The following is a 24,176-nucleotide window of genomic DNA, read 5'->3' on the forward strand; positions in this document are numbered from 1 at the left end:
GGATAGGAAGAGCTCCCAGGGCATGGTGGTACTCTGTAATAACAACACTCAGAACATAGAGGCAGGAGAATCACAAGTTGGAGGCCAGCCTGGGTTATACAATTAGTGCTACAAGTCTTAAGCAAATCCTGTTTCCTGATCTTTATTTTTACATATAACAGCTACCCTGCATACCCTCACAAAATTATTCTAAGGAGTAAAGGAGAGAAGGGGTGACTAAATCATTCTTTTTAAGAGTTAAAGACTACAAAAGGTGTACTTTCTAAGTGCCTACTACTTAAACTATTCACAGGGAATTGATGCAAAAGCACAAAATGCAAAGCTTCCTATTTCAGTACTTGATGCTGGGCTGTTATTTGACTCACTGGCTTAGCTGCCCCCTTTGAGCCTGGCACTGAGCACTTGAAGGGACCCTCAGAGCTAAGATCCCTTTCTTCACTTACCACCTTGTATAAAATGTTTTGCCATTGGACTGTAAATGACTCTGAAGACTGAGAGAAATTGATAAGAAATTATTATACTGGTTTTAGCCAGTTCTCTTCTGTCATCCATGGGGACTCCATTTCTGAGCAAAGCACTGCTGTTTGTTTCACCAAATAGATGTCTTAGGGAACGTCTCATATTAATTACTTCTCCAACTGGATTCATATGCTACTCGTTTTAAGTACTGGGCATTCAACCCAGGCCTTCGCACATGCTAATTCAATGCTCTGCCTGCACTTTGACACCCTTATAACCTACCTTGAAAACCTCTCTCTGAAATCTCCAACTTAGAAAGCACGCCTACTCACCTACTCAGCTTTTTAAACTGGAAATTTAGAAATGACATTTAACCTCTCTTCTTTGTCTGTCCTTGTCTTCATTTTCACAAATTCTTCCTCTCAAACTATGTCCAAATGATGAGTGAAGATTTTAACTTCAGAGAGTTCGAGAATCTTTCCTCATCCATACTCCACTCCCACCTTCTCATTCCTGTCAGTGGACCAATTTTCTAGTCTCACTAATGACAAACTGGCTAAATTTAAAAGCGTTAACACTTGGAACTGGAGACATTGGACCAGCCTCTGAGAATGCCTAATGCAGATGGTTTCACTGCACCCAGGCAGGGTAGCTTACACCTGCCTGTAACGAGTTCCAGCAGATCCAGTGCCCACTTCTGGAGTCATTGGGCAACTGCACTCAATATGTACACAGAGGTTTTTTTGTTGTTGTTTTGTTTTTTTAAATCGTAAGGAAAAAAAAATCTAAAGATACTTCTGTTGAGACGATTCCAAAAAGAAAAAAAAGGAGGGGTGGGGGAAGGAGGATGAAGAGAAAGAGAAGGAAGAGGAGGAAAGACAAAACTCCCATCACATTCTACATGTTATCCAACCTAAACAGCCCTGACCCCATAGACATTACAATTCTACAGCCAAAAAAGGTGGAGTCTAGAGATCAGCTGACTGAATTCCATCCACCAAGTCATTACCAAACTTTAGCTTGTGAATTTAATGGTCTCATCTGTAAAACTGGGTCAGTAATAAAAATGTGTTCATATTGTTTATCATCAGAATAAAACTGAATTGAGCAGGTGTAGTGATGGATGCCCGTAATAGTTCTAGTACCCTAGAGTAGGGTGCATATCGATTATGTATTGGAGGCCAGCATGGGCTACAGAAGGAAGCCCTGTATCTAAAACCACGAACGAATCCATGAAGAAATAAGAGGTAAGGTCCTTATGCTGTGTGTTCTATAAGCCTCGGTTATAGGTTTCTATTTACTAAATCTGTATGTTTTCACTGCACGTATTTTTTGGGGGCCTAGCAAGCTGGGAAGGCAAGGGTTCCAGACCTTTTCCCTGGGCACTGTCTTTTGACTGTCTGGCCGCGCTGCTGATCAATTAATGTAATCTTTTTGTCTTCCTGGCGTGACACGTGGGGATGGGGCACTCGACCTCTCCGGCGACATGGGAACTAAAAGGCCTGGTAAATGGCTGTGTGAACCCAAGAAGAACAGGCCCGACGAGGAGGAAGCAGGGTGCACCCAACCCGGAGATTTTTGACCTCCAGATGAGTGTGGATTTTATTTCTGTGCGTCCTGCTCAGGCAAGGGACTCCAGGGGCCTAGGCCCATTCCCACTTTTTATTGGGAAAGTCTTCGTATTCCTCATACAGCCTCTCTCAGGGTTTTCTGCGACGACCTTGAAGTAGAACCACAGAGAAAACACTCGGTTATTCTAAGCACCCTTACGGGAGCCTGAGAAGGGAACCAGTATCACGTGACAGAAGGCCGGCTCGCTACAGATCTCTGAGTTGCCTAGAACATCCCGTCTCTATGGTCAACTGCACGCGAAATTCCTCGATGAGAAAGTTGTTCTTCCGGAGTACGGCTACTGCTTCCGGGGCAGCTCCCTGCGAACCGGGATTGCGGTGCTCTGCTTTCTTGGTTCCTGTGGAGCAATGCTTTCGCCCGCAATGAGCTTCCTCAAAAGCTTCCCGCCCCCTGGGTCCGCAGATGGACTCCGGCTGCAGCAGCCAGACACCGAAGCTGTGCTGAACGGGAAGGGGCTCGGCACCGGCACGCTTTACATTGCGGAGAGGTAGGTTCCAGGACTCCGGCGCCGGCCTCCTTCGGGGGCGCCTTCCTCCCAGAGGCGCGACCACGGGGTACTACAGGGGGGCGTCGGCCGACGCTGCTGTTATGCGGGCCCGGTGGGATTACCCCCCTCCGGAGCTCAGCTGGCTCTGTTCTCATTAACGACTTGTGCCTGTCTCCTGCAAGCCTGGCGCGTGGTCGCGTTTAGTTTTGAGTCTGCAGAGCCTCGGCTAGTTTTTCGATGGGCCTGGCTTTCTGAATGATCGTGTGAACTAGATGTTTTCCCTGCGTGGAATATGTAGCTCAGAGGAGATTGTGACGGGTTTAGGACGTTTGATTAATGAGCTTGGATTTTCCGCTCCAGATGTGGGTGGGGGAAAAGAGCATCTTCAGGCCCTCGCAGGGCGGAGTCATAACCAGTCGAACCCGACTCCTGGATGTGCAGGTCTTGGAAGGAATTCTTGTATTTGACTACTTGCAGGACTTTGTACTTCCACAATAAGATAGACGAGTCACTAAAATACACACTATACACACGCTCATACCTTCGTGCCCACCCCCATATTTTCCTGTTCTTATTCTCTCTGTCTCCCTCTCTCTGTCTCCCCCCAACCCCACACTCACACCCCCACTCCCGCCTTACTATCTTTCTCATACTTTCTGTCCTTCAGATTCTCTGGTTTACCATCTGCTGTATTTCATTTGTTGGCCCCAGAGGCTACTTTTCTTTTAAGAGCTCAGTGTTATAAATAACATTAGGCCTGCCTAGAAAAATCCAAGCTAGCCTCCTTTATATCACAGTCAGTTGATTAGTAACCTTAAATACATTCAGAATCCCCTCTGTCATGGCACTGGGAAACAAATCTCTTAGGGACCAAGATTATGCCTACTCCAGAGTCCAGGGTATAAAAGTGTAAGAAGTTAATTGTTTAAAGAACTGTTTGGATGGTGGGGCAAAGCCTGGGTGTTTAGACACCGACTGGAAATACATATGTGGGTGGGCACTCAGTTTGTTTGTGTATATATATACACACACACACACACACACACACACACACACACATATATATATATATGTGTATATATATATATATATATATATATATATATATATATATATATATAAAAGGTTTGGAGCAGTCAGGAGGGAGAAAGAAAGGGGGTGGGTAGGAAGAAGTGGTGGAGATTCATTCATTCATTCTGTAAGTTCTGTTACTCTAGAGAACCCTGACTAATACACATGGGTGGAGAGATGGTTTAGCACTTAAGAGCACTAACTACTCTTCCAGAGGTACAGAGTTCAATTTCCAGCAACCACATGGTGTCTCACAGCCATCTGTAATGGGATCTGATGCCGTCTTCTAGTGTGTCTGAAGACAGTTATAGTGTACACACATTAAATAAATAATTAAATAATATTAAAAGACATCAAAAATACACATGGATAAATAAAATGGATCTTGTTTTTCAGAGTTAGGATTATTTCTGTGTTTCACACTCCACATGCAGAAGAAATTGTTGAGATCACCCAAGATCTTACTGTGTGTACCTTCCCTCTCCTAAGTCTTTTTCTCTTTACGCATGCATTTCTCTAAGGTCCTTTGCCTGGCCCTCTCTTCTGGACTATATAGCCTACTCCAGTGAGTATGTTAATACCTACTCTTTTGAATTTCAAATCTGTCTTTTGGACATTTGATCACACTGTGAACCCCAAGAGTGTATACTAGAAAAGTCCTTTTTTTCTAGTCGTGGTGTGGCTCAGCCTTTAGCACACCTCTTTATAGCCTCTGACTGGAAGACAGACACATCCTTAGTATACACCTTGAATCCTAAACAGTGAAGGTCAAGTTAGTTTGTAGAAGGAAGCACCATGATTGAAAGTGATGTCTAAATGAGTGGCAGACAGAGTGATGAATCAGAGAAAGACTTGACCAAATAGGATATGCCCAACTCTCAGGAGAAATGAGAGGAAAGGGAAGCTATTTAAGAGCTGTGCAGAAAAAGGAAGGAGACAGTTTTACTGGAATAGTTGTACAGAGACAGGTTAGAGAAAAAAAAGGGGGGGGGGGGCAGAGAATGAGTAGTCAGATCAGCTAGAGTTAGTTTGATGCCAAGCAGAACAATTCAGGAGAAACTGAGAGAAACCAGATTGAATCAGCCATCTTGGAGAGGAGTTTGCCCCAAAAGAGCCAAGTTAAACCAGTCAGAAAGAATGGGAAAGGGCGAGTTTTTTCAGCAGTAAGTCTAGCCTAGATTAGATTGTACGGAGGCTAGAGTCTTCCAAGACTAGGCCTAGGTTAGCAGCGGAGGAATTAAACTTCAGAGATGACACTTACTGTAGGAGAATAAAAGTTATTTTTATGCTGTTTGATACCAGTCTCCTAAGATACAGACACAGAAGCCCAACTACTCCATACATACACCAACCAAACTCACCCCTCAACATACCAAACTTGCTTCCCTTCACATTCATGTGTTTCTTGCATAAACACCTGGCTTTGTCCACCATCAGAGTTGCTCTATAGATGAAGAGGGTTTTGTTTTTTTAAGCACTTTTATACCCTGAACTCTGCAGTAGGCATATCTTTTGAGAATATGGATTTGTTAGGATGACTTACAGGTGAGGTCTAGTTAATCCAACAATGGCTGTCTGTGAATGGAAAGCCCAAGACTCCAGAAGCTGCTCAGTCCAAGGGTCTGATCTGATTCTCAGTAGATGCTGGAAGCCTGCCTAGGCCTGGAATAAAAGCATGAGTCTTCTTGACCCAAGATTGAGATTAGGAGTGGATCTTCCTACTTCAAATTAAGCAGGAAACTCCACACTGGTGTGCCCCCATGTTTGGATTTTAGTTAATTTCAGATGTAGTCAAGTTGACAACCAAGAATAGCCGTCACACTATGTAAAATGGGTTTTGTTTCTTTGTTTTTGCTTAAGACAAGGTCTCTGTGTAGTCCTGGCTCCCTGGAACTTCAGAGGTCTTCCTGCCTCTGGAGCGCAGGGACTAAAGGTGTGTCCTGCCACCATGCCCAGTGAGTCTAGAATTCTTTGTGGGAGGGTAGGCTTCTTGTATATGCTTTTGCATTTTGGAAAGTTTACAACTTAAAGGATATAAGTGTTGTTAATGCCTATATACTCTTATTCATTAGTTGAGGGCTGGAGAGGTGGCTCCAAGTTTAAGAGCTCTTGCAGCGGGCTCTGGTTTGGTTCTCACCTGCTGGCTCTTAGTAATAATCCCTGACTTCCAGGAGATCTGCCACCCTCTGACCTGTGTGGGCACCAGGTGCACAGATAGTGCACACACATGCAGCCAAGACTTTGTTTGTTTGTTTGTTTTAAATAATCAGGAATAGTTAATTTAACATTTTGCCTTGTTTCTTAAGCTGTTTGAGAGTTACAGACATCTCTTAAACTTACATGTAAATATCTTAGCATGTTCCTCAGAAGACACAGTTACCATATTCAGAAAGTATATCTCATTCTATGATCTTATTTTAACTGTTTATTGGCAGATTCTTAATGCTTCTTTAAGAAAACATTTTTGGAAATGTCTCAAGTTATAGGTTACATATGTATGAATTTAAAATTAATTAAATCAAGATTATATAACAGAAGTCTTGTACATCTCTACTACCCTCTTTCCTCATTTCCTTGGTCTGATCACTCTTTGTATTTTTTTTTTTTCCTCACCTGGCATGTCCAAGTCATGGGATTCAATAACCAGCAGTTTCCCCAAAATGATGGCGACTGATGACTAGCAAGCATCCAGGTCAATGGCATCGTGTGTGTTGGCGGGTGTTCTAATTGAAAGAAGTAGGGTGCTTAGGTAAAATGGTAAAAGGCAGTGTTCTTTGTGCCAGGACATGCATGTATTTTGCACATGCATTCAGGGCATTATATAAATGCTATTTAGTAGTTCTTCCTCTGAGTAGGTGAAGAACATGGACAGACCCAAAGCTGGAGCAGGTAAGAGCATGTCCACAGCTTGGCAGTATTATATTGCAGCCACTAGGCAAGCCTTTAGGATGTAAGCCAGAAGAGAATGGTATAGAATTTGTCTCTAAGGAAATAGCTTGTGTGTGTGTGTGTGGTAGAGGTGAACAACTCCTGGGCTCAGTTTCAGAGCTGTTTTGTTTTCAGGTTTATTCTATTCCATGTGTATGGATGTTCTGCCTGCATGTATGTACGTGTATCACATGTATGCCTTGCATTCCATGTGGTCAGAAGAAGGCATTGGATGTTCTGGACTTAAAGTTGTGAGCTATCATGTAGGTACTGAGGATTGAACTGTGGTTGTGTGCAAAGAGCAGCAAGCACTTGTGAGCACTGAGCTCTCTCCAGATCCCAGAGCCTAGTGCTTATAAGAAGCTGAGTTCTCGGGCTGGAGAGATGGCTCAGTGTTAGGAGCACTGACTGCTTTCCAGAGAACCTGAGTTCAAATCCCAGCAACCACATGGTGGCTCACAACCATCTGTAATGAGATCTGATGCTCTCTTCTGATATGACTAAAAACAGCTACAGTATACTTACATATAATAAAATAAATAAATCTTAAAAAAAAAAAGAAGTTGGGTTCTCATCCAAGTAAGGAAGATAAAAGGGCATGAGTAGTTCAAAATAAGTTATTTAAGACTGGTAAACTTTGTACTTAAACTAAAAATAGGTACTTTGAGCTTAGAGACAATGCTTTTTTACATATCATTCCCAAACCAATGTTACATCAATTAAGCCAACACAGATTCAATTTCTCTTTTACCTGCCTGTGCTGTTTTCAACACTTTCCCAGAAATGAAAGACACCAATTGCACTTATTCCTGAGTCTCAGGCTTGACAAAACATGAGTTAGTGTGTGTTTACTGCTCCCTAGTTCTTGTCCTTGCACTTATGACTCACGTCGGTCTGGCTTTGGTTTCTATGGCTGGTCATAGATAGTTATATATTGTGGTTTTGAAGTGCTTTATGTGAGAAGAGATTTAAAAATAATTAGGACTTAAAGTCAAATAAGTATTGGTCCAAGTGCCACACTGGCTTGGCTTAGCTCCTGAGAGCCCATAGGAAGGCTATACTGAGACAGCATGCTGGCAGCCTTAGGGCCTACAGCACAATTTCAGCCTTTCAAACCAGAGGCACTGTTTCCATTTAGATGCCAACTTTTTTTGACTGCCCAGGTTTTGTGGCTTTGAATATTTGAAATTATTTTAGACTTGAAAATTTAGGATGTTCCATTCTAAATCGTGGTCATATCAAGAGATTTTGGAGAAAGGAAACAGTTTGATTGGTCTATTCTCAGCACCCATGAGCATTGTTTCACCCCCACATTGAGAGTAACAGTAGGTGGGAAAGGTGTGTGTGATGCATACTTAAATAAGAAATCTTACTTTAGAAGCAGTGGGGATGAAGTAATTCCTTAGACTTCTAAGTATACCATTAAATAACCATAGTGTAGACAAACGAAGGTGACACCCACCTTTAATCCCACCACTTGGGAGGCAGAGGCAGATGGATCTCTGAGTTTGAGGCCAACCTGGGCTACACAGAGAAGCCCTGTCTCAAAATCATTGTCGTCGTCATAGAATGTTATAGAGTTGAACATTTACCACCACAGTCATAACACAGACCTTTTGGTAATGCTTTTGCTGAGGATTGGGTTACACAATTGTCTTATACCATTAGACAGTGTTTCCTTGATGGTGGTGAGTTCCTGAGGCATAGATAGAATTTAGTGTCCTCTTAAGCCAACCAGGAATAATTTTACATTGCTACTCTATTACTGTTGCTGCCTAAAGAAGCACTTGGCTCTCCAGTTGTATAGTTGTGTTGTGTTGTGTTGTGTTTGTTGTTATTATTTTAGACAGGGTCTTGTGATGTAGCCTTGACTGACTTGGAACTGCTATGTAGACCAGGCTGGGCTTGAACTCACAGAGATCTGACTGCCTCTGCCTTCCAAATGATAGAATTAAAAGTATATGTCACCTCCTGGGTTTTTGTTGTTGTTGTTGCTGCTGTTGTTGTTGTTGTTGCTGTTGTTGTTGTTGTTGTTGTTGTTGTTGTTTGAGACCTGGACTCCCTATAGACCATACTGGCCTGGAGTTAATTATGTGAATTCCATATCAGACTTGAATTTGCAGCAGTTGTCCTAAGTCAGCCTCTGGGGAGCTCATATTATAGTTGCGAGCCACAGTCAGCTTGCCAAAGCTGACTTTCTACTCTCTAGAAAGTAGGATGAGGCTGGGCATGGGGTCACAGGCTTGTAATGCCAGCACTTGCACTTAGGATGTAGAGGCAGGAAAGGCAAGAGGAGTACCAGAGTCAGTCTGGCTGTGGCCAGGTGTGGTAAAGCACAACTTTAATCCCAGCACTGGGGGCAGAGGCAGAGGCAGGCTGAGTTCAAGGACAGCCAGGGCTATGTAGAGAGACATTGGCTCAAAGAAAAAATTCATGGGCAACCTGGGCAGCTGAGGCCAACATGGGCTAAATATTAAAACTATCTTAAAATAAGGGGGAATGGGGATGTGGGGGTTGGGGGAGCAGGGGAGGAGAAAGTGGAAAGGATATAGAATATAAGTGTGTTCTGTAGAACCACATCCCCATTCCCTTCTATTATTTCTTGTATGGGAGTACACTGTAACTGTCTTCAGACACACCAGAAGAGGGCATCAGATCCTATTACAGGGAGCTGTGAACCACCATGTGGTTGCTGGGAATTGAACTCAGGACTCGATGCTCTTAACCGCTGAGCCATGTCTCCAGCCCCTGTGGCTTCCCTGTGGCTTTCTCTCAAAGCTGGTAATAAATGGGAACGTTACCTTGTCTCCTAAGGCAATAACAATTTTTTGAACTGTGATTGAAATCACAGCTGCTTTGTGTGTACATCATTTAATGTATGATGAATGGAAACGTTGATTACCAAGCGTCTGTTGCATGCTTACCTACTGAGAACTGTGCTAACATTTTTGAGGAATGTTAAATGAAGGGATGGAAGTAGGAGACTGACAAACAGGATCTGTTAACATACATGTGTGCATGTGTGTTACTGAGCTGCAGTGTGAAACAGAAGAGGTTCCTGTGGAAAAGAGGGCTCATGGAGTTATTTGGAACTTGTCTAGATGAAAAGATCTCACAGCAAAGAAGGTAACGGAATAAGCATGAAAGACAGACAGGCAGGTAAGGGCCGAAAGCTGTTAAGAGCACACGCTGCTCTTTGGGAAGACCAGAGCTAAATTGCCAGTGACCACATTGGAGTTCACAGCCTCCAGCTCCAGTAACTCCAGCTCCAGAGGATCTGATGCTCTCCTCTGACCTCACCAGTACCCACATATATGTGCGCATGGAGGAAAAATAAACACAGGTGACTTGAAAAAAACCTGCCTCTCAAATTGTTTGAACTTATAGCTAGAGGAAAAGAAATCATAGAAGAGAAAATTCAATCCTTGTTGCTAAATTTTCTTATTTTAAGAATATTTCTAATATTGTCAATAAACTTAAATTTCTATGCATAAAACTGTCTGAGTTGAACCTTTATAAACTTTGGGGTATTAAGTTAGGATTTAATTTCTAAAAATAATCTGCGTAAAACATGTTTTTCAGCCGCCTGTCTTGGCTAGATGGTTCTGGATTAGGATTCTCACTGGAGTACCCCACCATTAGTTTACATGCGGTATCCAGGGACCCAAATGCTTATCCTCAAGAACATCTGTATGTCATGGTGAATGCCAGATTTGGAGGTATGTATGCTATAACTCAATCCAGTGCTTCCTCTGATAGTAAAGTGCATTTTAGAGGGCAGTGTTTGTTTGTTTGTGATGAGGTCTTCAGGTTGCTCAGGTTGGCATTGCACTCCTGGGCTTGAGTAGAATAACAGTCCTCATTCTCCTAGATGCTGACACTTTAGTTGTGTGCTTGGTGCTATCTGAAAAACAGTCTTTGACAATACTCAATGTAAAAATTAAGCCATTGGCCCACATTGGATAATAACATATTAAGCCAAGTTAATTACCTAAAACACAAGCGCAAGGCCCTGGGTTCGGTTCCCAGCTCCAAAAAAAAAAAAAAAAAAAAAATCTAAAACAATTTGACTACTTGAATTTCTTCTAACAGGCATATATTTACACTTAGAAGTCTTCTCTTAATATGGTTATATTCCAGGGTTGGGGATTTAGCTCAGTGGTAGAGCGCTTGCCTAGAAAGCACAAGGCCCTGGGTTTGGTCCTCAGCTCCGAAAAAAAGAAAGAAAAAAAAATATGGTTATATTCCTATTTTTTAACTGCTTATTCCTTCTCCTTCTAAAGGCATTTCAGAGATGTGAACCAGTATATTCTATCTTTCAAAAATTTAAGATAGATCGTATATATCTATTTTATCTATTTTATTTATTTTGAAGATGTGCATTAGGGAGAGGGTTGAGGGTTGTTGCCCGAATTTATGTCTGTGTGCTACTGTGTGGGACTGAGGCCAGAAGGGGGTGAATATTCCCCTAGAACTGGAGTTACAGCCTATGTGCATGTGTCTGTGTGTGAACATATGCTACCTGTGTGGATGCCTGTAGAGGACAGAAGAGGATTGGATCCCTTGGAGCTTGAGTTACTTCAAGAACCGAGCTTCTAGTAGCTACTTTTCCACTGCTGTGCCAGAGCACCAGCAGCTGAGGAAAAGGCTGTTCTGGGGGTTAGAGTCAGTGGTGGTGGAGCAAAGGCATGAAGCAGAACCAGTCCCACCCCCAGTAAGCAAGCTGAGCCTTACTTGCCAGGCAAGTTATTTTCTCATGAGTCTCAGTTTTCTTAAAAACTCAATCTCTAGAGGATTATGTTAGTCTCACTTTCCACGTGGCCTCGTCTCCTAAAGATTCTGTTAACCCCAGTCGTACCTCTGGCCGGTGACTAAACCTTTAACGGTAAAGTCGGTTGGAAGCCTGGATGCTGCTGTTCTTTGTTTGTGCTGATGCTCAAACCCAGGGCCTCCTTCCTGTACTGGGTAAGGGTTGCACCTGGCGTACCAACCATTTCCTAAATTTCTTACCATCCACAGCCTTAAGGGAGATTCCTGAGACAATAAGCAATTGTTAACAGTGGTTATTTCCAGGGTATAGATTCAGTTCAGTATAACCATGGAGATCTGGGGTTGGGTTCTCAGCATCCACATTAAAACTGCACCTTTGCCCCAGCAGTGCAGGAACACAGATGGATAGGCAGATCCCAGGGGTCTGCTGTCCAGCCAATCTCACCAAAACAGTAAGTCCCAGGTTCAGGAAGAGACCCTGTTTCCAAAAAAAAATGGCGATCAAAGGCCTGGGCTCAACTTAGGGCTTTTTTATACATGTATATAAGCGAGCATACCAGTCACACCTGCATCTCTATCTCCCTCCCTCCTTCCCTCCTCTTTTCCTCCTACCGCCCATGCCCCACCCCCACCCCCAACACACCGGTGGCTATTTCTGGGAAGAGGATCTAGATGCTAGGCTCTGTCCTCTGCACTTTGAAATATTGTTACTCTAGACTGTGTTATTCTTACACAGTTACTACTGTACTGTAGTTACAATTACTGTTGTATGTGTAGTATGGTGACACATTGCTTTTTAAAATGCATCAACAAAGTTTGGAGCTTGTGGCTAATTCAGTGATTTAGAATTTTTCAGTATGTGTATTATTCTGCTGAATAATTAAAGGTACGTTTTTAAACAACATGTCATTGGAAACAGCACAGAAAAGGTATTATCAGTGGCCAGAGTTTTTTCTTTTGCTTGTCTATTTTTGTGCTATTGTACACTGAACTTGTACAAATCAGTACTACACTGGTGGATGCCTCTTGTTTACTGTGTCAACCCTACTGGATGGAGAGACCCCACACATAGTAAAGTGTACTTCTGTATATCTGAGGGTTTCCAGAGGCAGTTAACTCAGGGAGTTGAACGGAGGAAGCAATCTTTAGCTGGTGCCTAGAGAGAACAAAAGGAGGAGGAGGAGGCCTGCTAGTGTGGGCATTCCTGCTTTCGTTCCCCTTCCTTTCTTCTCCCTCTCTTCCTTTCCTACACCCTGCTTCCTGGATGCCATGAAGGAGGCAGCGCTCCTTCCTCTCACCATGGGCAGCTTGAGACCAGGAGCCAAATCAATTCTTTGCATAGATTGCTCAGCAGGTGTAGAGTGACAGCTGGCACACCCTGCAAGTAGATTTATGGCATTAACAAGTGTCACTCCAGTCTTTCCTCATCTGCATGATAGTCAAAAGTTGTTTTTTAATACCAATTTCAAATGTAAAAATGTGCTTTTCTCTTTGCCGTAGCTAAAGGCTGACTGCAGAGCTTTGAGCATGCTTGGCCAGCACGCTACCCCTGAGTTGCTTCCCCAGCCCGTCCGTTCATATATGTCTTACCTAGCCCACTGTGTGCGTGTATGTGTGGATTTGGTTCTTTCCCCCTTTAAGTAGGCTCTGTGGATCAAACCTAGTGTTGTTGGGCTTATGCAGCAAGTGCCTTACCCACTGAGCCTCCTCACCAGCCCCTAATATATATTTAAGATTGCTAATTTCAGCAAACATGTTCGTTGTGGGGTCAGTTTATTGATTTTTTTAAATTAAGAAGTGGTTCAAATATAGAAAAAGTTTAAAGTAATTTTTTTCTATTTTGTATTCAGTGTAACTTCTATTGCTTTTCCCAGATACTATAAGTTTTTAAGGGAAATTAACTGAATACTGTTGAAAGTTGCCCCTTTTTGGGGGTTGGGTCTCTATATTTCCTGGCACTTTCCTGGCACTCACTGTATAGATCACATTGGTCTTGAACTCATAAAGATCTACGTGCCTCAGCCTCCCTTGGCTGGAATTAAAGATATGTACCACTATGCCCAATTTGAAAGTGTTTTGTGGGAACCGGGGGCCTCATCCATGAACAGCTCAGCAATGGCCAAGATTAAGGCTCGTGCCTGCGCGGCAAGAAGGAGGAGGAGCTGTTGAAACAACCGGATGATCTGAAGGTGGAACCGTCCCAGCTTCTCGTGGCCAAAGTGACAGGCAGCGCCTCGTCCACGCTCTCCAAGATACGAGTTGTACTCAAATCCATCGCCTGTGTCTTCACTGTCATTAATCAGACTCAAAAGGAAAACCTCAGGAAATTCTACAAGGAAAAGAAGTACAAGCCCATAGACCTGCGACCCCAGAAGACGAGAGCCATGCGCCGCCGGCTCACCAAGCATGAAGAGAAGCTAAAGACCAAGGAGCAGCAGCGGAAGGAGCGGCTGTACCCACTGCGCAAGTGCGCAGTCAAGGCCTGAGACGACAACAATAACAATAAAGTCCAAAACTGGAGAGAAAAAAGAAAGTGTTTTGTGTGGGTCCCCATTTTATCCTCTTCTCTCTGACTCAAATTAAGCAATATTGTAAAGGTAGTGTCTGCCTTCCTGTATATGCTTTACTATTATGTATGTATGTATTTGCCATATCACATGTATGCCTGGTGCCTGCCAAGGTCAGAAAGAAGGGGTTAGATCCTGGCTCCGAGTTACAATTATGAGTCACTGTATGCGTGTCAGGAATTGAACCTAGGTTCTCTGTGAGAGTAACAAGTGCTCTAACCACGGAGTCAATTCTGTAGCCCTTATATATATATATGCTTTTAACCCTTACTGAATATGTATATGTCTCCAACCGATGTAATGGTTTTATGTTTAAATTTTTAATGTAAGTGATACCATATAGTTTGCAACTAGCTTTTTCATCTAGTTCCTTTTTTAAGTGTCTCTGTGTTGATACATTTATATATTCAGTCTTCCAGTGTAAAAATGTGAACCCGGGACTTCCTGTACAGAGTGACTGCCTCTAAGCTATTACTCCCACCCCTAGTCTCCTTGAGCATTCTTTATCTACAAACTATTACACATTTATCTGAAATCGTCTCACTTCTCTGCATAACCATCAGTAAACACTGAATTGCAATATTTAGATATACTAGTCAATTTCCTAGCTTGTTCATTAAATTTTTTGTGTATATATTTGCTTCTCCTTTTCAAGTACAAGTATTTCAGGCACATACTACCAGGATCTAGCTTCAGTGTCTTTAAAATGTGAAATAAATATTTTAAGTTTTTATTCCTTGAGACTGGAGAGACAAACCAGCAGTTATGAGCTCCTGCTGCTCTTTCAGAAGACAGAGTTAGGTTTCCAGGACCCATGTCAGGTGACTCACAGTGCCTCTAACTCTAGCTCCAGGGGACTCAATGTCCTCTTCTGGCTCCTGTATGCATTCTGTACATAAAGCTTATACTGGCACACATAAGTAAAGTCTTAAGAAAAACTAACTCTTAATGTCTAAAAAGGTTACTTTTATTTCTTTTATAGAAGAATCAAAAGAACCTTTCTCTGATGAAGATGAGGACGACAATGATGATGTTGAACCCATTTCTGAGTTTAGATTTGTGCCCAGTGATAAGTCAGCATGTGAGTGTTGTGATACTGATCTTTTCTCCATATGTCCCCTCTCCCATTGGTAAGCACACACCTCTCCCCTTCATTACCGTTACCTCCGTTCTGTTGCTTTATCCTGTTTAGTCTCCTTAAAGTCATTGAGCAGGTACTTATTACTGTCCCAGGTTGTGGATACAGTAAGAATACTGTGACTAGCATGGTATCTGGTGCACTTTGTGCAAGGAGGACTCTGGTCAGTCTGATTGACTCTGTTGACTCAATGTCAACGGCTGGAAACACTTCCAAAGTTGAAAATGTGGAGATTTTTGGAAAGTATGTCATGTGACAGAGGCTTTTTCCTAATTAGCAGTGTGACCAACATCTCTGACCTTTTTTCTTTACTCTTTCTTTTCCCTTTCTCTTTCCTCTTTTCAACAGGGTCTCTCTATATAGTCCCAGCTGTCCTGGAACTATGTAGACCAGGCCTTAAACTCAAAGAAGTCTGTTTGCTTCTACCTTATGAGTTCTGAGATCAGAGGCCTGACCCACAACACCTGGGTTGGCCTTTTTTTCTTAAATCCAGCCACCAATGAAGAGATATTATAATGTCTTGAATCCTTACTTTGTGACTTATTCATTGTCTTCAAGCATTTTCCATGGTCAATTTTCATTTGAATTTTATAGATTTTATAAATATAGTTAGCCTAGTAAACCTTTTGTCTGCTTTTAAATTGGTTTGTAGCAGTGGTTATATTTATTCTAAAACTCTGTGGTGCACTGGAAAAAGTATTAGTTACAGTTTCCTGTCCTTCAGTGGAGGCGATGTTCACAGCAATGTGTGAGTGCCAGGCCCTGCATCCAGACCCTGAGGATGAAGACTCGGATGACTATGATGGAGAAGAGTATGATGTGGAAGCACATGGTCAGTGACTTGGGTCTCAGGTTGGCGTTACTGTTTCATTTTAAGCATGTGCTAAGGGCATACAATTTTTAGGTTTTTTTTTTTTTTTTCTATAAAGGAACCCATGTAAAATGGCTGTAAATAAAGGTCCATTAGCATACTTGGTGTCTCGGCCCTTTCAGCAGACAATTGGGGAAATGAATGGCTTTCCCAAGCTCAAACAACAATAAGATATTAGGGGTGGGGAATGGATAATAGAAACAAATGGGAAAGACAAGGACAGCTAGAAAGTCGGTGGTCAAGAGCATACCTCAGTCTGAGCTGGCTGTCCCTACCCTCCCCACTGAGAAATCTGTTCATGTATATCTCTTTAAAGTTGTGTTTAATTTGCTTATCTTACATGTATGAGTGTTTTGCCTGGATTCCTATATGTGCCCTCTGAGGCCAGAAAAGGGTTTTGGAACCCCCTGAGTTTGAATTATATGGTTGTGAACTGCTAGCTGGGTGCTGGGAACCAAACTGCAGGCCCTGCAAGAACAGCAAATGCTCTGACACCACCGAGTTGTCTCTCTAGAGTTCTCTTGATATCGCACTTTAATTTCCTTTTCCCTAAACCCATACTTCATTTATCCACAACTATTTTCCACTGCCTCCAGACCAGAATGTGCTCCCTTGCTCTGGTAGGTTGCAACCTAAGGCACAAACGGTCTCTTTGGCACCAGTCTGGGCATCTACAGTTCTTTCCTACACAGGAATCCAGTTCCCAGCCTAAGACTACCCATTTCTGGAATTATTCTTCACATACACAAATATGTTCTCATTTCTTAGAGATTTTTTTAAGTGATTTTCTGTTTTTGTCCCTTTTATATTCTTTTAGATTTTCTGGTTTTTTAAAAAAGGAAAAATATGTTAATTCAAAATTCTTTCAGTCAAATTTTGTATTTATTCACTTATAAAATTCCCACCTTGGAATATTCCCACCTTAGAATAATAAAGGATTCACCAATTTTAAAAACACCCTCGGGGCTGGGGATTTAGCTCAGTGGTAGAGCGCTTACCTAGGAAGCGCAAGACCCTGGGTTCGGTCCCCAGCTCCGAAAAAAAGAACCAAAAAAAAAAACCACCCTCTTTTCCTTCTGGTTTTCTAATTCTAATGGGTAGGGACATATTTTTCTTTTCTTTTTGGAACTCTTAATAATGACCCTATCAATAAATACCGGAAGCCTGTACATCTCCAGCAAATGCATTATTTATTGTCCACTGTCTTTTTTTCCCACTGCTGTATAAAATCGTGTTCTGTTTGTTTAGAGCAAGGACAGGGGGACATCCCTACATTTTACACCTATGAAGAAGGACTATCCCATTTAACAGCAGAAGGGCAAGCCACGCTGGAGAGATTAGAAGGAATGCTTTCTCAGTCTGTGAGCAGCCAGTATAATATGGCAGGCGTCCGAACAGAAGATTCAGTAAGAACTTACGAAGGTGAGTGCCCTTTCTCTTCACCTCATGTGGTGGTCATGTGGCGGTCCTGTGGCAGTCCTGTGCTTTCTGATCTCGAACTGCTTATGTGCCACACCCAGACTTAAAGCACATCTCTATATACTTCTCTTTTTTGGGGAGGGGGGGTCTATTTTGTTTTGTTTTTGAGACAGGGTTTTTCTGAGTAGCTTTTGGCTGTCCTGAAACTCTTGAAGTAGACCAGTCTGGCCTTCAACTCTGAGATCCACCTGCCTCTGCCTTCCTACTACTGGGATTAAAGGTGTATGTCACCCCCCCTTATATGTGTACATTTAATTCTTTTTAGAATAAAGTTTATGAAAAGTTTAAGGATAAGTTTATGATCCACATTTTATCCATTAGACAGCTAAAGCTCAGAAGGGTTGCATTGCTTGAGGTCAAACAGCTGATAAGAGGATTATTTCAGTGAACCATTATATAAAAGTAATATGCCTGCCATTGTCATCAGCACCTCTTACATTTTATGTGTTTAGTATATATTAGTATTTTATGCTCTAGGAACATTGTAACACTGTTGTTTTCAATGACTACAGGACATTGTTGAAGTGGCTTTAGTGTGTCTTCTCTGGTCCCCTTTCACTTCTCCCATGGTGCTGTGATCAGTATCACATGCATACAGCATATTGACCTGAGTTTTGGAGTTCTGGGATAGTGGCAAGGATGGGGAGATGGGGTAGGAATTGTATCTTACTGTATTGCCCATGCTAGACACAGACTAGTAAACTCAAGTAATTATCGTATCCCAGCATGCCTTACTCACATGTGGCAGGTGAAGAGTTGGGAGAGAGTCAAGAGTGAGAAAGTAAACAACTACAGATGGTTTTTTCCAGAGCACTTTTTTTTTTTCTGCCCTCCTCACATTTTTTTTTAAAAACTGTATTCTATGTGTATATGTGTTTGCCTGCCTGGATATCTGTGCTCCTTTGCATGGTTGTGGAAGCCAGATGCCCTAGAACTGAAATTGTAGACAGTTGAAATCTGCCATGTGGGTGCTACAAATCGAGCCTGGGTCCTATGAAAAGTCGACAGTGCTCTTATTCTTAAGTGCTGGACTATGCCTTTAGCCCTCATCCCATGCCATGTTAGTGAGATAATGGAAATGGGGAGATAAAGTTTGCTGCTGTTGTTTTTCTGCTCTGATTAATGCATTTGAAAATCCCTGCCAGCCAGACCTGGTGGCATGAACTTGTGATCCTAGCGCCTGATGTGAGCCCACAGGACGCAGTGACTTTGAGCTTGTCTAGGCTACATAGCTAAACATTCCAAATTTTTTTGGAAGAAAAGGCATAAATTGACTCCTGCCTAGGATTTGTGGGTTTGTATGTGTATGTGTGTTGATATTGTGGATTTACAAAGTTAGCTGTTTAGATTGATTTTTAATTTGACTTAAATCCACAGGTGGCTCAGATAACTTTGTTTTCAAAATAGAAAGAGTGGAATTGGAGGTGTTAGATAGCCTGAAGTGGTGGTCCACCTGCAGTCCTAGCCATGGGCCTGAGGTCAGGAGCGGAGGATAGCCTGAACTGCATGAGACCCTATTTCAAAAACAACAAAATGCCCAAATTTTTAAAATGCAGTTATTGTTTTTATTGTATTTTTTAGATTGGGTCTCACGTGTAGCTTAGAAGTACTACACAGACTAGACTGGCCTTAAACTCACAGAGTTCTATCTGACTGCCTCCCAAGGGCTGGGACTGCAACAGGGGACCACCATGCCAGGCCTTGCTGAGTCAAGTGTCTGAGAGAGTGTCTTTATGTACAGATGGCATGGAGGTAGAGACCACACCAACTGTTGCCGGACAGTTCGAGGATGCAGACGTTGACCACTGAGGATGACTCGTGTGACTTACAGTGAGTGAGTAGCTGATTCTCTCTCGTTACTGCATGAGGATCCCTGAAACGACAATGGGCTTAAAGAGTTCTAGGAAGGTAGCAGTTTTAAAAAATGTTATCCATCTCTGGTTACTGGAAATTACTTGGGTTTTGCCCTACAAACATCTTTTAAGTTCAGTTCCAGAAAGATATGACGCCCTCTTCTGGCCTCCACAGGCACTACATGCACATGGTACACATACATGCTGGCAAAATACACACACATAAGATAAATATATATATTTTAAGTTCAGTGTTTCTAAATTACTGCAGTTATAGAACTAACGATGCATGGTAACGATGCATGTTTTCTTCTAATGCGGCTATCAAAAAAATAGCCTTAGAGAAATTCTGTGGCTGTGTGGTTTATATCTCTTCCCATAAATGTTTTCCTTCCCTGCATTATTGCTGCTTTTGTGTAGTCTGTAGGCAGCAGACTCTCTGCTCACATCACTGCGAGCTTTCCTGGTGCCGGTTAGTTTTCCGCTCTCACAGTCCCAGACATTGATAACCCACCACCGACTCCAGGCCTGACCTCCCTTACTCATCATCACGTTAGTGACAGCTAACTGCCTTTGAAGGGAAGGGGCAGTGGCTAGCATTATAAGTTGTTAGTAGCCTGGATGGGAAGTTTTTCTTCTTTTTTCTCTTAGTGGATTTTTTTAAATTTACATTTAAATGTTATCCCCTTTCCCTGTTTTCCCTCCAGAAACCCAATATCTCATCCTCCCCTCCCCCTGCTTCTATGAGGGTAACTCTCTTATCCACCCACCCATTCCCCCCCACGCCCTGACATTCCCCTATGCTGGGGCATTGACCTTTGACAGGACCAAAGGCTTCTTCCATTAATGACAAGGCTATCCTTTGCTACATATGTGGATGGAGCCATAGGTTCATCCCTGTGTACTCTTGGGATGATGGTTTAGTCTCTGGGAGCTCTGAGGGGTCTGGTTGGTTGAAATTGTTGGTGCAAACCCCTTCAGCTCCTTCAGTCCTTTCTCTCATTCCTCCATTGGGGACCCCATTCTCAGTCCAATGATTGGCTGCAAGCACTCACCTCTGTATTTGTTAGGCTCTAGCAGAGCCTCTCAGGAGGCAGCTATATCAGGCTCCTGTCAGCATGCACTTCTTGGCATCTGCAATATTGTCTGGGTTTGGTGTCTGTATATGGAATGGATCCCCTCGGTGGGGCAGTCTCTGAATGACCTTTCCTTCAGTCTCTGCTCTACACTTTGTCTCCATATTTTCTCCTGTGAGTATTTTTGTTCCCCTTTTTAAGAAGGTCTGAAGCATCCACATTTTGGTTGTCCTTCTTCTTAAGCTTCATGTGGACTGTGGATTGTATCATGGGTATTCCAAGCTTTTGGGCTAATATCTACTTATCAGTGAGTACATACTATGTGTGTGCTTTTGTTTACTGGGTTACCTCACTCAGGATGATATTTTGTAGTTCTATCCATTTGCCTAAAATTTCATAAAGCCATTGTTTTTAATAGCTGAGTAGTACTCCATTGTGTAGATGTACCACATTTTCTGTATCCATTCCTTTGCTGAAGAACATGTGGATTCTTTCCAGCTTTTGGCTACTATAAATAAGATTTCTATGAACATAGTAGAGCATGTTGTGTCCTTGTTATATGTTGGAGCATCTTTTGGGTATATGCCCAGGAGTGGTATAGCTGGTCCTCAGGTAGTGCAATGTCTAATTTTCTGAGGAACTGTCAGACTGCCTATTATTTTTGTTGTTAGACATGGAATTGTGTTTGTGTGGCTCTCTTTTGGGTTAGTTGAAAGATTACTTTGTTTTTTCTAGGGAGTTCCCCTCCTTGTGTTGGAGTTTCCCATCCATTATCCTTTGTAGGGCTTGATTTGTGGAAAAATTGTATAAATTTGGCTTTGTCATGGAATATCTTGTTTTCTCCATCTATGTTAATTGAGAGTTTTGCTGGATATGGTAACTTGGGCTGGCATTTGTGTTGTCTTAGGTCTGTATGACATCTGCCCAGGATCTTCTGCTTTCATAGTCTCTGGTGAGAAGTCTGGTGTGATTCTGATAGGTCTGCCTTTATATGTCTCTTGACCTTTTTCCCTTACTGCTTTTAATATTATTCTTTCTTTGTTTAGTGGTTTTGACTATTTTGTGATGGGAAGAATTGCTTTTCTGGTCCAATCTATTTTGTGTTCATTTGTTAGTTGATCTGATTTCCAAACAGTGTAATTTTTGATCATTTAAGATTGTATGTGGGCTGGAGAGATGGTACAGTGATTGAGAGCACCGACCGCTCTTCCAAAGGTCCTGAGTTCAATTCCTAGCAACCACATGGTTGCTCACATCTATCTGTAATGAGATCTGATGCCCTCTTCTGGTGTGTCTGAACACAGCTACAGTGTACTCATATACATAGAATAAATAAAATCTTAAAAAAAAATTGTATGTACTTTGAAAGCCTAAAGAAGAAGTAGAGTGTTCGTGTAACCATTACTAATTCCAAACCTCGGGATGGAGCGTGAAATAGGGTACAGAAAGGTGCACACGTATCATAGCCTCACAGCTCCACCACGTATGTGCTCACATGCTGTCTCTGCTCCTCTGCAGGTGGCCTGCATAACAGGTTCTCAGTTTCCTCATCTCTACAATGGAAGCATAGTTACTAATCAGGGATATTACAAGGCCTGAGATACAACAATAGTTTGGAATCCTACAAGGCTTCACTAAATAATGGCTATTAGTAATAATAACTGTGAGCCCTTTGTCTTTCAGATTCTGCTCATAACTATAGGCAAGAACTTGATGCCTCTTCACTCCAGAATGGAGCTGGTGAAAGGCTTTTTTCTTCTCCAAAACTCATTTCTCAAGACAAACTATAATGAGACAGCAAGCTGTCACCAGCAGAAAAGACTCTGACCTCTATTAACAAAGGTGAATTAACTGAACGGGTTTTTGTAGTTTCTCATTTACCCCTAAGCTTCCTGTGTCTAGTTATCTTCTGAGAGGGCCTCTAATTCCTGCCTTTGCTGTGTGCAATCTGTCAGCTACGAGGCCTGTGTGTCGTGTGCACAGTGCTCACGCTGGGCAAAAGTGAGGTGGGGAGCTTAGATGTCTCTGGGACTTAGGAGGACTCTCTGATCCCTGAGATAAAAAGCAAAGGCCTCTGAGGGCACAGCCTTTAGCATTCTCCACGGACGCATGGGCCCTCTACTGGGGCTCAACCACATCTCGTCATGACAAATGCTTGTGTGCTACTTCTGTTCCTCCGCATTTACCATCAGCTCTGTTACATTCTCCTAGCTTAGGTCCTTGACTGTCACAGAGTAAATCATCTGAAATGAAGTCTGCAAAGTACTCTCAATGATATTTTGTCTTTGTAATAGTTAAATAAATCTGGGTTTTCTATATCACTGTGGTTTTGCTCTTGACTAAAATCATTGAGAAAAGATGATTTGTAAATATTATGTGTATGTGTGTTTTGCCTGTGTGTCTATGTCATGTGTGTGTGTTTTGCCTGTGTACATCGTGAGTGTTCCTGGTGCCCATGGAGGTGAAGAGGGTGTTGGAACCATTGGAACTGAGTTCCCGATGTTTATGACCTGCCACAAGGGTGCTGGGAACTGACCTTAGGTCCTCTGCAAGAACAGCCAGTATTCCTAACTGCTGAGCCAGCTCTCCAGCCCAGCACTTACTTCTCTTATAGAGGACCTCAGTTCAGTTCCTTTGCTTCTGTATTGGGTGCTCACAGCACTATACTGCTGGCTCCCGGCAATCTGACAAACTATTCTGGTTTCCCTGAGCACTCAGCTACACATGCAAATACTATACCCCTGTAGAGAAAAATAGTAAAGCTCTAAAGTAATGCTGGACTACGGGTAGACAGCTGGTAATGCTGGGGTAGGGGTAGACAGCTGGTTTACCTTTGTGAAGCTGGTCTAGCTGTGTGAAGCCCTGGTTCAATCCCTACCACTTTATAAGCATGGCCGGGTTGGCGTGCCTATAAATCCCAGTGCTTCCGTGGTGGAGGCAAGAGGTCAGAAAGGTCATCCTCAGCTAGTATGTCACATGAACACATAAACAAAATGCTAGTCCTAGAGAGAGGAGCTTTGGCAGAGGATCAGGTTTGTCTCCCAACCCACATAAACAGCTTGTAATCATTCTGGAACTAGCCCCACAGGATCCAGCAGCTCTGGCCTCCATAGGCATCTGGATTTGTGTGTGTGCATGGGGACCAGAGCTTGACATTGACTTGCTCTCTACTTTTTTTGGAAACAGCCTCAGTGTGTAGCCCAGGCTGCCCTGGGGTTAACAGAGATCTGCCTGCCTTTGCTCTCCTACTGCTGGAATTGAAGGCATGTGCTGCCATGCTCAGTTTTGCTTTTACTTGTGTATATGCATGGGGTCTGTACACATTTGTGTAGGTGCCTACAGACAGGATGTCAGATCCCCTGGACCTGGGCTATTTGATGTTTCGGAGAACTGAACTTGGGTCCTCTTCAATGCCCTTATCTGTTAAACACAGAGCCCCATCTACCTTATTTCTTGAGATGAGGTTAACTCACTGAACCTGGAGTAGACTGGCTGGCCAGGAAGCTCCAGGGATCCTGTCTTCCCCACTTTTGCATGAGTGGTAGGATCCAAACTTACGTCCTTAGGTTTGCAAGGAAGGCAGTCTATACACTGAGCCATCTCCCTAGCCCAGTTTTAGTTCCAGTTGTTGGGAGCATGACATTAATAAGATGTGTAAGCTTCTAGCAAGTCTTAAAACAAAGACCTTGCTGTGCTGCCTGCATCGGAAGTAGTTTCTAAGTTGGCCAGCCCTCACTATATAGTTTCCATAGGCACCTGGATATTAACAGGCGGGGTTTTGTAGTTCTAGCCTTAGGCCCTTTCTTGGTATTGTTGTTGAGACACTATATATTTCTTCTCTGACT

General features: G+C 42.7%; 1 protein-coding gene and 1 pseudogene across 2 annotated transcripts; both read left to right on the forward strand.

Annotated features, from left to right (window-relative positions):
* Positions 1 to 1,181: 1,181 nt before the first annotated feature.
* Clns1a (chloride nucleotide-sensitive channel 1A) lies at positions 1,182 to 22,649 on the forward strand. 2 transcript variants are annotated; one of them, XM_006229792.3, is made up of 7 exons: positions 1,182 to 2,578; positions 10,160 to 10,296; positions 14,897 to 14,995; positions 15,777 to 15,884; positions 17,172 to 17,345; positions 19,144 to 19,236; positions 22,015 to 22,649. In XM_006229792.3, the coding sequence occupies exons 1-6, from the start codon at positions 2,439 to 2,441 to the stop codon at positions 19,209 to 19,211; spliced, it is 726 nt and encodes a 241-aa protein (XP_006229854.1). In that variant the 5' UTR covers positions 1,182 to 2,438; the 3' UTR covers positions 19,212 to 19,236; positions 22,015 to 22,649. The 2 variants fall into 2 exon arrangements, with proteins under 2 accessions (XP_006229854.1, NP_113907.1); NM_031719.2 differs by having other exon boundaries at positions 2,414 to 2,578; positions 19,144 to 19,232; positions 22,015 to 22,648.
* Rpl35-ps4 (ribosomal protein L35, pseudogene 4) lies at positions 10,304 to 13,880 on the forward strand (annotated as a pseudogene).
* Positions 22,650 to 24,176: the final 1,527 nt, after the last annotated feature.

This window comes from Rattus norvegicus, chromosome 1 (genome assembly GCF_036323735.1).
Source record: "Rattus norvegicus strain BN/NHsdMcwi chromosome 1, GRCr8, whole genome shotgun sequence".
Taxonomy (NCBI): domain Eukaryota; kingdom Metazoa; phylum Chordata; class Mammalia; order Rodentia; family Muridae; genus Rattus; species Rattus norvegicus.